This window comes from Salvelinus fontinalis, chromosome 19 (assembly GCF_029448725.1).
Source record: "Salvelinus fontinalis isolate EN_2023a chromosome 19, ASM2944872v1, whole genome shotgun sequence".
In the NCBI taxonomy this organism is placed as follows: Eukaryota; Metazoa; Chordata; class Actinopteri; order Salmoniformes; family Salmonidae; genus Salvelinus; species Salvelinus fontinalis.
This window is the reverse complement of record NC_074683.1, coordinates 14,547,057-14,560,530: the sequence shown is the minus strand read 5'-3', so window position 1 is coordinate 14,560,530 and position 13,474 is coordinate 14,547,057. Positions and strand designations below refer to the sequence as shown.

Here is a 13,474-nt window from a genome sequence, read left to right as displayed (position 1 = left end):
TGTGGCACTGACGACTGCCTTTGGCAAAACACAGAGGCCCAACACAGAGGCCCAACATTCACTGCAATTTGGCAATAAACCACAGCTTGATTCAAACGCAAGAAAGAATACGGGGGTGAAAGCTTCTCCAAACAATACAGCCACTACTTTGTGATTTCCCAGAAATGGAATGCAATGTTAGGTCTTACTATTATTATTGAGGCAGAAAGTGGCTGGAAGATGATGACAAATGACACTTCTACATGTTTGACCATAACACTACATTGCTATAACAATCATACAAGTAGGCTAGTGCTGAGCATCTGGTCTTAGTGGGTAATTTGTATGCTCATACACAAATTTAAAATAGGCCTATGTAGGCTCTAAGAGTGCTTAGCTTTAGCTGTGTTTGCTTTAAGTCACACAAAACCTTCCAGACATGAACTCCCCCAAGGACATGAACAGCTGTAGCCTAGATGAGTTCATTCGTTATGTAAAATGTGTAGAAACGCCTACTGATCCAGCAGGAAAAATTTCATTTTGTGTGTGACTGAGTATGTGTGTATGTGCATATGTTATGCCATGTCAGCTAGAGTACCACGTAACATAAGTTCATTTCCACATATGGGGAACAACCTCTGCCTACATCAACAGCATACCAATACATACCCAAGTTGCCATATTCAAGGTTTTCAACTCGTTGTGGATCACTTGTGTTTCGTTATCCATAAAGTTCATAGCCGTTCCAATTCGGATATCTTTCCACTTGCGGTTTTTCTTCCACCAAATGATCAGCATCATACACAAGAGGATCCAGATGACGCTGAGCCCGAGGTACCCTGTCAAATACACAGGATAAAGGACCAATAGCGCTCTCCCGAAGTACATCAGAAATTCCATCAAGAGTTGGTTGACCACACTCGGGCTCAACGTCCCCGTGGTTCCCGGGACAGAGCGCTCGCCGAATCCTCCTCCCTGGACGGTTCCTTTGGAATCGCCTGAATACATTTTGTCAGTAGGTTAAGCTCTGGGTGTAGTAGTAGTCGGTACGGGTAGCTGTTCGGCCATGTGGGCCCTACTGAAGTCCTTTTGCGCTCCTAAAAAAATGCGTTACGCTGCATTGCATTATCCATGTCCTGACTGTGGAAGTCAAATCAAATCTATTCATTTGGTAGCATTGGCTGTTGACTGATATCTGAGTCAAATCTAGTAGTTGGGAACTTCCGTATTAGTACCTGCACAGGTGGCTACGCCCAAAAACCTCTCCTAACCTGACACCTCTTGAGGCATCCTACGGTGCGTTCAGTTCGCTTGAAAGTTTGCTACATTGCAGAACAGTTTGTATTGAACGACACGTTTTCCCCAAATGTTATTGAAAATACTTTGATGTATGTTTGGTGGGTGTGGCACGGTGTGTCTTGAAGCAATGAGTGACGTATTTAAAGGACAGCGTTCCCCAACCCCTCCCCATTTTTCAACTGGTCGATCAGTACAGCACCTTTCCGTTAAATTGAACGTTTCAAAACGTAAAAACGTACTGAACGCAATCCAGCTGATGCCCCTGCAGCCAGTCATTAAAACTGGCCCCTGTCTAAAAACATAGCTCTTAGATTTCACTTGACAAAGAATGTAGTAAAACTGGTTTTCCATTTCAAGAGACCTCTCTTTTCTGCAATGTCTAATCTAGGTAACTATGCCTTGGCAACATGTCACACTAGGGCTGTGCACAGACCTTTTGGGAGGTATGTGCTAAAAAATATGTATAAAATACTGTGGCCTACCATTAATGTATCCAACCCAACTCCATTTGTTTCCACTATCATGTGTTCAAGTGGGGTTCAAACCCTTTGACCCACTACCCCAAAACAGAGTGGTACAAAACTTCCGACAACCGTGCAAGCACACGCTGAACATGCCCGCAATTTCTACACAAATGTAGTCTGTCATTACAATCTAATGCCTCGATCACACCGACAGAGTTATTCCATTTTGGTACACCAGAAGTACATTCATTTCCAATGCAACACTGTGTTCGCCTTGCAGCGTTGCAGAGGCAGTTGCAGTGCGTTCTATATGTAACAGTTTAGCGTCCGTCCCGCCCCTACCTGGGCTCGAACCAGGGACCCTCTGCACCAACCAGGGACCCTCTGCACCCATCAACAACAGCGACTCTCAAAGCATTGTTACCCATCGCTCCACAAAAGCCACGGGCCTTGGAGAGCAAGGGAAACAACTACTTCAAGGTCTCAGAGCAAGTGACATCACTGATTGAAACACTATTAGCACACACCCCACTAACTAGCTAGCCATTTCACACCGGTTACACTCACCCCCCTTTTGACCTCCTCCTTTTCCACAGCAACCAGTGATCCAGGTCAACAGCATCAATGTAACAGTTTAGCTTCCATCCCTCTCCTCCCCCTATCTGGGCTTGAACCAGGGACCCTCTGCACACATCAAAAACAGCCACCCTCGAAGCATCATTACCCATCACTTCACAGAAACCATGGCCCTTGCAGAGGGTAACAAGGGTAACAACTACTTCAAGATCTCCGAGCAAGTGACATCACCGATTGAAACGCTATTAGCGCGCACCCGGCTAACTAGCTAGCCATTTCACATCGGTTACACATATATTAGATTTATCGATAGTATGCATCAAACTGTGTAGACGGAAATGGTAGCAGAAGGGGAATGTTGAACTTTTGTTGCACACATATCCAGACAATGCTGCGTTCCATTTTGCGCAATTACGCTGTTGGTGTGATCGAGGCGTAACGCATTGTTGGTGTGAACTAGCTAGTTAGCTAGAGTTGTACTAGCTAGATAGGGTGTACTAGCTAGGTAGCAAGTGTTTACAAGCTAGATAGCTAGTGTGTACGAGCCATAGAGAATGATAGAGGCCTCTAGTGACCAAAAGGCAATTTTAGCATGGGCAGCGCCATTGAGCGTACACCATGCTTCTGCCATTTTAATGTCACTCTAGCCAGCATTCTAACCGTTTGTATTCTTATTTCAAAATAATCCTACACGCTGTGTAGTGAACGAGTACACTGCTATTTAATTAAATTGTAAATATAACGATGATTTAATATGTGTAAAAGAAGGCATCACATTTTTGCTTTAGTTTATTGAAGAGAGTTGTATCTTTGTAAATGCGCTCCACAAACATATCATCATGGGCACAGGACAACACAATCCCACCATTCCATAGCTGTGACCATCAACTGCCCCTGATCCCAATAATATTAATGGCGCTCCTTCAACTTGTGTGTGCCATGCTCAACTTTGAGGTATCTACAGTCAATGTAGCTTGTTGCATTTGGGCCTTTTTCTTCTACAAGCCCGAATGAAGGTCTCTCAAGTGAGTAATATAACAGATACACCTAGCCATGGTGCATTTGGGTGGATAACCAGTCCACACTTCCTATAGTTCAGGTTGTTCATAGTTGAATAGTCCCTCAACACCTCTGTCTCCTTTTCCAGTATTATCTGTGCCATTTGACTAGTTCCTCTCAGCTATGTTTTCAGCTGTGCTTTGCCCTCTCACATGTCTGACTTCATTACAAGTAGAAGCAGTCACTCCTCAAGGAGTGCCAATCAGGCATTTCACTTGGACTTCTTGTGGCTCCTTCAATCACATGTGACTGTGACATAGACACAGACTTCAGGTATAACTGCTCTTGATTGTTTAACACATATAGCATGCATGGTCTGTTGCCCTTAACTGGTAGCCCTGTAGTGGCATTTTGAATGTGACGAATACAATACAAGCGACGAATACAATACAACCTTACAGTGAAATGCTTACTTACAAGCCCTAACCAACAATGCAGTTAAAAAATAAAAAATACTCCCAAAAAATAAGAATAAGAAATAAAAGTAAGAAATAATTAAAGAGCAGCTGTAAAATAACAATAGTCATCAGATATGTCATCAGAGCGTGAAACAGAACATTGTACTGTCTACACTCGGTTTGTTGTTTATATTAAAACAGTTTCATTAAATCAATTTTAATCTGAACTAAAGTTTTGTTGCTAACGATTCCACGACGCGGTTAGCCTTTACGGCTGGGACTGCAAGTTTGTGTTCCTTTTTTAGCGTGCATTCCGCGAGTGCTAGCTGGCTGTACTACAGACACCTGTTATCGTCGTGGGAAAGACTCATTGATATTTTTTCGTAAAACAACTGGTTGCAGTAAGAGCCAATCTGGATACTAAGGAGATCCTGAGGGAAATCGACGAGTACCAACAGCTTTACGCTATGGAGGAACAACATACTCCATCATGAAAAGATCCGACCACCTCACAAAATAACTTTAACCCGACAAAAATAGTAAATAACGGCTACTTCTCGGAGAGTTTTGATTTGTCAAGAGGAGTTAAACAAGGGTGTCCGCTGTCACCATATCTATTTGTTATGGCCATCGAAATGCTAGCTATTAAAATCAGATCCAATAACAACATTAGAGGATTAGAAATCCAAGTCTTAAAAACAAAGGTGTCCATGTATGCTGATGACTCAAGTTTTATATTAAGTCCGCAAGCTATATCCCTGCAATGTCTCATTGAAGATCTAGATAACTTTTCTGTAGTCTCTGGACTAAAACTTAATTATGATAAGTGTACAATATTACGTATTGAATCCTTTAAAAAATACAAGTTTTACATTACCCTGCAGTTTACCTATAAAATGGGCTGATGTTGAAGTAGACATACTCGGTATTCATATCACAAAAGATATAAATAAGCTCTCCACAATGAATTTCAATAGAAACTTGTAAAAATAGACAAGATCCTGCAGCCATGAAGATGCTTTTGTCTATTTATGGAAAAATTGCCCTGATTAGTCATATCTCAGTTTACTCACTTACTTATGGCGCTGCCTACTCCTGATGATTTGTTTTCAAATCCTATGAGCAAAACATATTTTGCTTTATCTGGGACACTAAACCAGACAAAATAAAACGTGCCTATCTATATAATGAAAATGAATTGGGTGGGTTGAGATTATTAAATATAAAAGCACTAAACCTCTCTCTAAAAGCTTCACTGATTAAAACGTTTTAGTTGAACCCTAAATGGTTCTCAAGTAGATTACTAAGAAAAGCTCATCCATTGTTTAAAAATTGCCTTTTTCCTTTGTGCAGATTGACGTCTTATTTTCGATTAATTGAAAATGATACTTTTTTCAAAGTATCTCTCTTTTTCAAACAAGCATTGCAGAGCTGGCTACAATTTCAGTTTCATCCCCCTGAAAAGATAGAACAAATACACTGCTCAAAAAAATAAAGGGAACACTTAAACAACACAATGTAACTCCAAGTCAAACACACTTCTGTGAAATCAAACTGTCCACTTAGGAAGCAACACTGATTGACAATAAATTGCACATGCTGTTGTGCAAATGGAATAGACAAAAGGTGGAAATTATAGGCAATTAGCAAGACACCCCCAATAAAGGAGTGGTTCTGCAGGTGGTGACCACAGACCACTTCTCAGTTCCTATGCTTCCTGGCTGATGTTTTGGTCACTTTTGAATGCTGGCGGTGCTTTCACTCTAGTGGTAGCATGAGACGGAGTCTACAACCCACACAAGTGGCTCAGGTAGTGCAGCTCATCCAGGATGGCACATCAATGCGAGCTGTGGCAAGAAGGTTTGCTGTGTCTGTCAGCGTAGTGTCCAGAGCATGGAGGCGCTACCAGGAGACAGGCCAGTACATCAGGAGACGTGGAGGAGGCCGTAGGAGGGCAACAACCCAGCAGCAGGACCGCTACCTCCACCTTTGTGCAAGGAGGAGCACTGCCAGAGCCCTACAAAAGGACCTCAGCAGGCCACAAATGTGCATGTGTCAGCATATGGTCTCACAAGGGGTCTGAGGATCTCATCTCGGTACCTAATGGCAGTCAGGCTACCTCTGGCGAGCACAAGACAGCTTGATAAAAACCAGTCAATATTCAGGTCCCCAAGAAAGAAGACCTTTCAGTTCACATCACATACACTATCACATACACTATCAAGCATTTCACACATATTATTTAGGAACTGCGGAATGAGCAATGAGGAAGTCTATTGCGGGTGAAGTAAGTTTCTCAAAATCAAGTGAAATTGCTAAAAAGGTGTCTGGACCCTTCTATAATAGGTAGAAGCATAGGGTTAGCTAAAATGATAAACTTGTCCCGGACGTGACTCGAACATATTTAGCTTCTGTTTTGGAATGGGTTGCCAGTAATAAACTGGTCCTGAACATCTCTAAAACTAAGAACATTGTTTTTGGTACAAATCATTCCTTAAGTTCTAGACCTCAGCTGAATCTGGGAATGAATGGTGTGGCTGTTACAAGTTGAGGAGACTAAATTACTTGGCATTACTTTAGATTGTAAACTGTCATGGTCAAAACATATAGATTCAATGGTTGTAAAGATGGGGAGAGGTCTGGCCGTAATAAAGAGATGCTCTACTTTTTTGACACCACACTCCAGAAAGAAAGTTCTGCTGGCTCTAGTTTTGTCTAATCTTGATTATTGTCCAGTCGTGTGGTCCAGTGCTGCAAGGAAAGACTTAGTTAAGCTGCAGTTGGCCCAGAACAGAGCGGCACGTTTTGCTCTGAATTGTAATCAGAGGGCTGATATAAATACTATGCATGCCAGTCTCTCTTGGCTAAGAGTTGAGGAGAGACTGACTGCATCACTTCTTCTTTTTATAAGAAACATGAATGTATTGAAAATCCCAAATTGTTTGCATAGTCAACTTACACACAGCTCTGACACACACACTTATCCCACCAGACATGCCACCAGGGGTCTTTTCACATTCCCCAAATCCAGAACAAATTCAAGAAAGCATACAGTATTATATAGAGCCCTATTTGCATGGAACTTCCTTCCATCTCATATACTCAAATAAACAGCAAACCTGGTTTTTAAAAAACAGATAAAGCAACACCTCTTGGCACAACGCCTCTGCCCTATTTGACCTAGATAGTTTGAGTGTATGCACTGATATGAAGGCTACGTGTGCCTTTAAAAAATGTTTTACGTAGTTCCGTCCTTAAGCTGTTCTTGTCTATTGATGTTCTGTATTATGTCATTCTGTATTATGTTTCATGTATTGTGTGGACCCCAGGAAGAGTAGCTGCTGCTTCTGCAACAGGTAATGGAGATCCTAATAAAATTATCCTAACCTGCCACATTAATTATCCTAACCTGCCACATTAATTATCCTAACCTGCCACATTAATTATCCTATCCTGCCACGTTAATGATCCTAACCTGCTACGAAAAGACACTTCTGCTCGTCAAAACCGGCAGACCTGCCCTGAGAAGTCTTGGTTTCCACTAATGCATAAATATTGAAAACAATCATGTCGCTTCCGACAAGCATGTGAATGCCCCATGAATGTATATGCTTTATTAACCTATGTGTGTGCACGTTTACCAAATAAAAAACTTGAAGGATTAAGGCACGAGCCTGTCAATCATGACTTCATGAATTTCTCCTCCAATAAACTCATTAAAATGCCTATATTAATTAACATGGTGGCTACATAATTAATTCCTGTATATAAATGGTGGAACTGTCAGGCTTTCAACTTACTCTTCAAAGTTGTAATAGTAAAATGCACAAGATGCAATTTAAAATGGGGTAGTGCATTAGCAGTTTTCCTCTTGTCATGTCAGTCATTGCAGACTTTAGGGAGCTATTTATAACTTGTCAGAAATGTCCAGATCAACTAGCCCATGTTAAAGTCACTCGGATATCACATGAACACGATGTCAAAATGTGTAGAATTGCAGAAAATGGGCTTTAAAATAGCAACAACAACAAAAAAGTATCCACCCCATGGCAAAATGTATCGAAATGCTGGAAATAAGCTTTACATCTGCACAATGGAACCACTGCTATACATGTATAGAAGATTTAAAAAATTCAAATCAAATCAAATTGTATTTGTCACATGCTCCGAATACAACAGCTGTTGTGAAATTCTTATCTACAAGCGCTTAACCAACAATGCAGTTCAAGAAATAGAATTAAGATAGTATTTCCAAAATAAACTGTATATTAAAGTAGCACAATAAAATAATTTGTACATGTAGGTAGGGGTAAAGTGGGACGGCAGGTAGCCTAGTGGTTAGAGCATTGGACCAGTAACCAAAAGGTTGGTGGATCGAATCTCCGAGCTGACAAGGTACAAATCTGTCGCTCTACCCCTGAACAATTTAAGGCAATTAAGGCCACTGTTCCTAGGCCGTCATTTTAAATAATAATTTGTTCTGAACTAAAATAAAATAAAATAAAAAATTGACAATGCATAGATTAACAGCAAGTAGCAGCTGGAGTCTTTGACCATTTTTGTGTCCTTTTTTTTATTTTTTTTTTTATACACCTTAGTGATGTTAGGATGTACCGATCCTGTGCAGGTGTTGTTACATGTGGTCTGCCACCGGGAGGACGATCAGCTGTCTGTCCTGTCTCCCTGTAGTACTGTTTAAGGCGTCTCACAGTACGGACATTGCAATATATTGCCCTGCAGTCCTAATGCCTCCTTGCAGCATGCCTAAGGCACGTTCACGCAGTTGAGCTGGGACCCTGGGCATCTTTCTTTTGCTGTTTTTCAGAGTCAGTAGAAAGGCCTCTTTAGTGTCCTAAGTTTTCATAACTGTGACCTTAATTGCCTACCGTCTGTAACCTGTTACACGACCGTTCCACAGGTGTATGTTCATTAATTGTTTATGGTTCAGTGAACAAGCATGGGAATCAGTGTTTAAACCCTTTACAATGAAGATCTGTGAAGTTATTTGGATTTTTACGAATAATCTTTGAAAGACAGGGTCCTGAAAAAGAGACGTTTCTTTTTATGCTGAGTTTAAATGCAGTGGCAACCTTTCATTCAGGGGAGGTGGGGCAGAGCTGTTTTTCATGTTATTTTTGTATTAATATGTGTCAGTTTGAAAACATTGTAAAAAAATTGAGTTAATAAAGCTGCATACAAACTTGGTCTCTTTTTTGCTTTCTTGAGGAAGGCAGCTCCAAAATGCAGGTGTTTCAGCCTAGCTCAGTGCTTTCTGTGGTGGTGGGGCAGCCAGTGGAAAATACGGAGCATAGGGCTTGGTAATGTTCTCTAGTTGCGCCGTGATTGGCTCAGTGTTCTGTCACTCATGGGGACACTACGTCACCACCAAATCTAGGGGTAGAGATCGGAAATTCAACCCCTTGGTTGCTGCCATAGAGTTATAGTACTAGTCAATGGTTTGGACACATTACTCATTCAATGGTTTTTCTTAATTTTTTACTATTTTCTTCATTGTAGAATAATAGTGAAGACAATATCTATGAAATTACACATATGGAATCATGTAGTAACCAAAAAAGTGTTAAGCTAAGCAAAATATTTTTTAGATTCTTCAAAGTAGCCACGCTTTGCATTTGACAGCTTTCCACTCTCTTGGCATTCTCTCAGCCAGCTTTTTCAACAGTCTTGAAGGCGTTCCCACATTTGCTGAGCACTTGTTGGCTGCTTTTCCTTCAGTCTGCGGTCCAACTTTTTTCAAACCATCTCAATTGGTTTGAGGTCGGGTGATTGTGGAGCCAGGTCATCTGATGTAGCACTCCACCACTCTCCTACTTGGTCAAATAGCCCTTACACAGCCTGGAGGTGTGTTGGGTCATTGTCCTGTTGAAAAACATATGCGCAAACCAGATGGGATGTTGTATCACTGCAGAATGTTGTGGTATCCATGCTGCTTAAGTGTGCCTTGAATTCTAAGTAACTCACTGACAGTGTCACCAGCAAAGCACCCCCACATCATCACACCACCTCCTCCATGCTTCACAGTGGGAAACTTCACATGCGGAGATCATTTAAAAGTTGCTTCATACTGCGGCACACCCTGTGTGCTGCTGCAGCATTCTGTGGCACGTCATTTAATTCTCAGCCATTTCTTCTGTTAATGCAAGTTATTGCTAGTTTGACCACCAGAGGGCATCTTTGAGAAGCATTTGATAGTATTCCGTTTTGGCATTACCAGAGAATTTAAAACCTTTTTTATAATAACATAGTATATGGGATAGATTTTATGAAATTTGGCTTAATTAATTTGATTCATCTTATAGTGTTTCCATTCAGAGAAAAATGGTCAGTTTGTAAATTCAGACCGTTTTGCTCTCGGGCTGAGGAGTAGGGTTGATTTGGGCGTTCTGGCCTTACAACGGCAGTCAAGCACCCACGCTAACGTTGGCTAGCTACTTCCAGACACAAATGAGACCATTTTACTTGCCCTAGAAGAGCTGGTAAGGCAGTTTTTGTGTTAACCAGAGCATTGGTGACTGTAAATGTGCTGCTGGAAACTATTTAATTACACTTTTTCCCCAACGTTTACGGACACCGGGCATATTCAGCGGGTGTTGAGCGCTCGTAAAGTAATTATTCTGTGCTCTGGTACACTCAGACGAGAGTGCTCTGAAATCCGTGTAGATAGTAGGCTGGACACACATTTTTATCAACGTTCTTTTCTGATGAATACTAGTTCATTGCATCCACCGTGGAGCCCAGTTTCATAATATGACCATATTTCTCAGCTCCTTACCGTCATTTTGAAGTAATTGCAAAAAAACAGGCCTTATTTTAGTGAATTCTTCACCCTGCCATCTCCTATTAGTTCTATTGAGCACCGTGGCACCAACTTGCCTTTCGAACGTTCTATTCCCAGCTTATTGTTCAACGTCACAATGCCTGCTTCGCTATTGTTGGCAATGAGACCTGCTCACATTGTTTTATAGTTAAAATGTAAACAACAAAATGTAAACAACTAAAATAATATTGAAACTCTGCTGCCTTCCCATTGTTTCCTATGGGGGAAATATAGGCATGTCTGTCTATTTCGCCAAATATCTTGCAATGTGTATATTTCGATTTTTTTCAAGTCGGATGTCACTGGTGTGAAATGGCTAGCTAGTTAGCGGGGTGCGCGCTAATAGCGGTTCAATCAGTGACGTCACTCACTCTGAGACCTTGAAGTAGTTGTTCCCCTTGCTCTGCAAGGGCGGCAGCGTTTGTGGAGCGATGGGTAATGATGCTTCGAGGGTGGCTGTTGTCTATGTGTGCAGAGGGTTCCTGGTTTGAGCCCAGGTAGGGGCGAGGAGAAGTAAAACTGTTACACGGGTACCATTTTAATCAGGAAAATCCCCTCTTTGTAGTTATGTAAGTCTGGACAGCAAGCTCATTTGTCAGCGATCGCTAGACCAGAAATAGTCAGAAGTTCTTATTTTTTCCCTACTTTTTCATTTCGCAGACATAAGCACATTTGACACCATCGAGGTGCGGACGTTTACTTTCTACACAAGTTGTTTTTTTCCAGTTTCGTACGGCGAACAGATTGTGGCGGTAAAATTAAAAGGGATACATATTTAATGGGTTTCTAAGCATCACTCCAGTCAAAACAGGCTCTGCGAACGTTCGATTCCATTAATTTGCTATGGGCTCACGCTAGTGTTCCAGTTTAGCCAACGCTCTGAAGCCGTTTTTTAGCCTTGGGTGAATTTTGACTTGTTCTATTGTCCAGCCTATAGATACCCAGGGTAGTAAATTTATGAAAGCACCCGAATATCCATTGAGAAAGCACAACGACTATACAATTTAGCTAAGCTAAGAATGACGAGAATAATCAAGTCAAGTATAACTACTAACGTTAGGTAGCTAGTTAACATACCAGTACATACTGCTGTAATGATATGCTATGTGGTTTGTAAGGACAGCGTAGCTAACAAATTGTCAGCCAACATAACGTGTAAGGTAACTTATTTGAAAAGTCATTTCTTTATTACGTTGAGTAGCAAGCTACCCCTTTGGTTCGTTAGGGCAAATCTGGTCTGTGATAGGAGGGGGGATTTTCACACCTAGCTCGGCTATTAGACTATTCTTTAGTAAAGGTTGAATAGTCTATTGTTCAGCTATTAGCCCTCCTCCCCAACTTGCAACAAATTGCTGTTCCCATCTCATTCCTTTCCCTCTTCCACCCGGCATCATTCTGCTCCTGAGTGGCTCGCTTGTGGGCGTGCTGGCAGGATATGGCAGCATCTTCGGTTGTGCGTCAAGAATTCTGCATACAGTTGCACGTTTGTATGAAGGTGTGGTTATTCACAGGTAAATTGTTATACGCTATGGAGGTACATTTGTGTCTTTTTGTTGAGAGAAAAACCTTTTTAATTTTCAATCAAAAATAATTGTTCTGAAAGCAACTTTTTTCCGACACAAAGGAAGTCAAAGCATTCACCTACGAAGATGGCATCTCAGGTAAGCAGCAATGGGCTGTATTGACATATCCTAAAAATGACATCTGCTGCTTTAGATTGAACGGTCATATCTCAGTTATTGTTTCCATATCTATAAAACATAAGCTGTTTTCTTTACTTTCAGAGAGCGAGCTGACCAAGGGGTCAAAATGTAGACAATGCCAGATGTTCACTGTCCGAGGAACAGGCCGCGGAAGCTTTATTGCTGGCAAAAGTTTCCATAACCAGAGGTAATTAAACTGTTCTGTGTTCTTTTTATCCATCTCTGCCTGTCTTGTTGTACATGGAACCAGTCTCACATGCATTAATTAAAAAAAACTTAATATGTAATCTGCTAATTTTCAGATTTACGCCACATAAACATAGCCATTTTCACTGGATTATCTGTTGCTACAAAGTCATGATTTCCCCGGGGGTTAGCTTTGCAATAACCAAGTGGTGAGACACATAGCCCTCTATATTTAAATGTTTCAGGTACACTCCGATAGGTGTCTGAGTCACATACAGTATCTTCTATTGACATTATCTTCTATTGTTTGTCCTCATGTGTCTGTTTTTCAGCATAAAGTACTCTGTAGCCACTTAGTGAGGACACCAGGTGAGACCACACACACACAATAACAGTCTCTCTTCTTCACGTCATCCCTCTCCCCCTTCTCCCTAAATCCTGTAGGTTATATCAGCTGTTTTGGTGAACCCCTCCCGCATCTGAACTGGCTGACACAGAGGGCACAGCATGATCATAGGTGAGATATCACTCGGTCGGGTCAACAGGAAGTATTATTAAAGAGATACTTTACATTGAAATACAGTCCCAAGGTCAGTTTTGCATTTCACCTCCTGATTTTAAGATGACTGACCGTGTTACAATAAAAAAAACAAGGCAAAATCATGCTCTCTCTCTATCCATCCATCTGTCACTCGTCTGCAGGTATGTTTTGATGGGAGAGAGGAAGCCAGTCCCATTATCGCCACCTCATAGTTTTGATGTCTTCACAATTATTCTACAATGTAGAAAATAGTAAAATTAAGAAAAAGCCTGGAATGAGAAGGTGTGTCCACACTTTTGACTGGACCTGTGCATTAGAAGTGCCCATCCAAGAAAGCTCAAGGTCATTGGTCACATATAAAATTACTTCAAATCATGTTATGTCTTATATCAGCTTTGATTGGACTGATCATGTCAACACCATACTTTCAA

General features: G+C 41.3%; 1 protein-coding gene across 1 annotated transcript in view; it reads right to left on the bottom strand.

Annotated features, from left to right (window-relative positions):
• Positions 1 to 1,306, bottom strand: part of esyt3 (extended synaptotagmin-like protein 3) — a 35,064-nt gene extending 33,758 nt beyond the window's left edge. Inside the window, exon 1 of the mRNA XM_055870902.1 lies at positions 649 to 1,306. Within this exon, the coding sequence (XP_055726877.1) occupies positions 649 to 987 (339 nt within the window). The 5' untranslated portion in view covers positions 988 to 1,306. The remainder of the gene's footprint in view (positions 1 to 648) is intronic.
• Between the last annotated feature and the right edge of the window lie 12,168 nt (positions 1,307 to 13,474).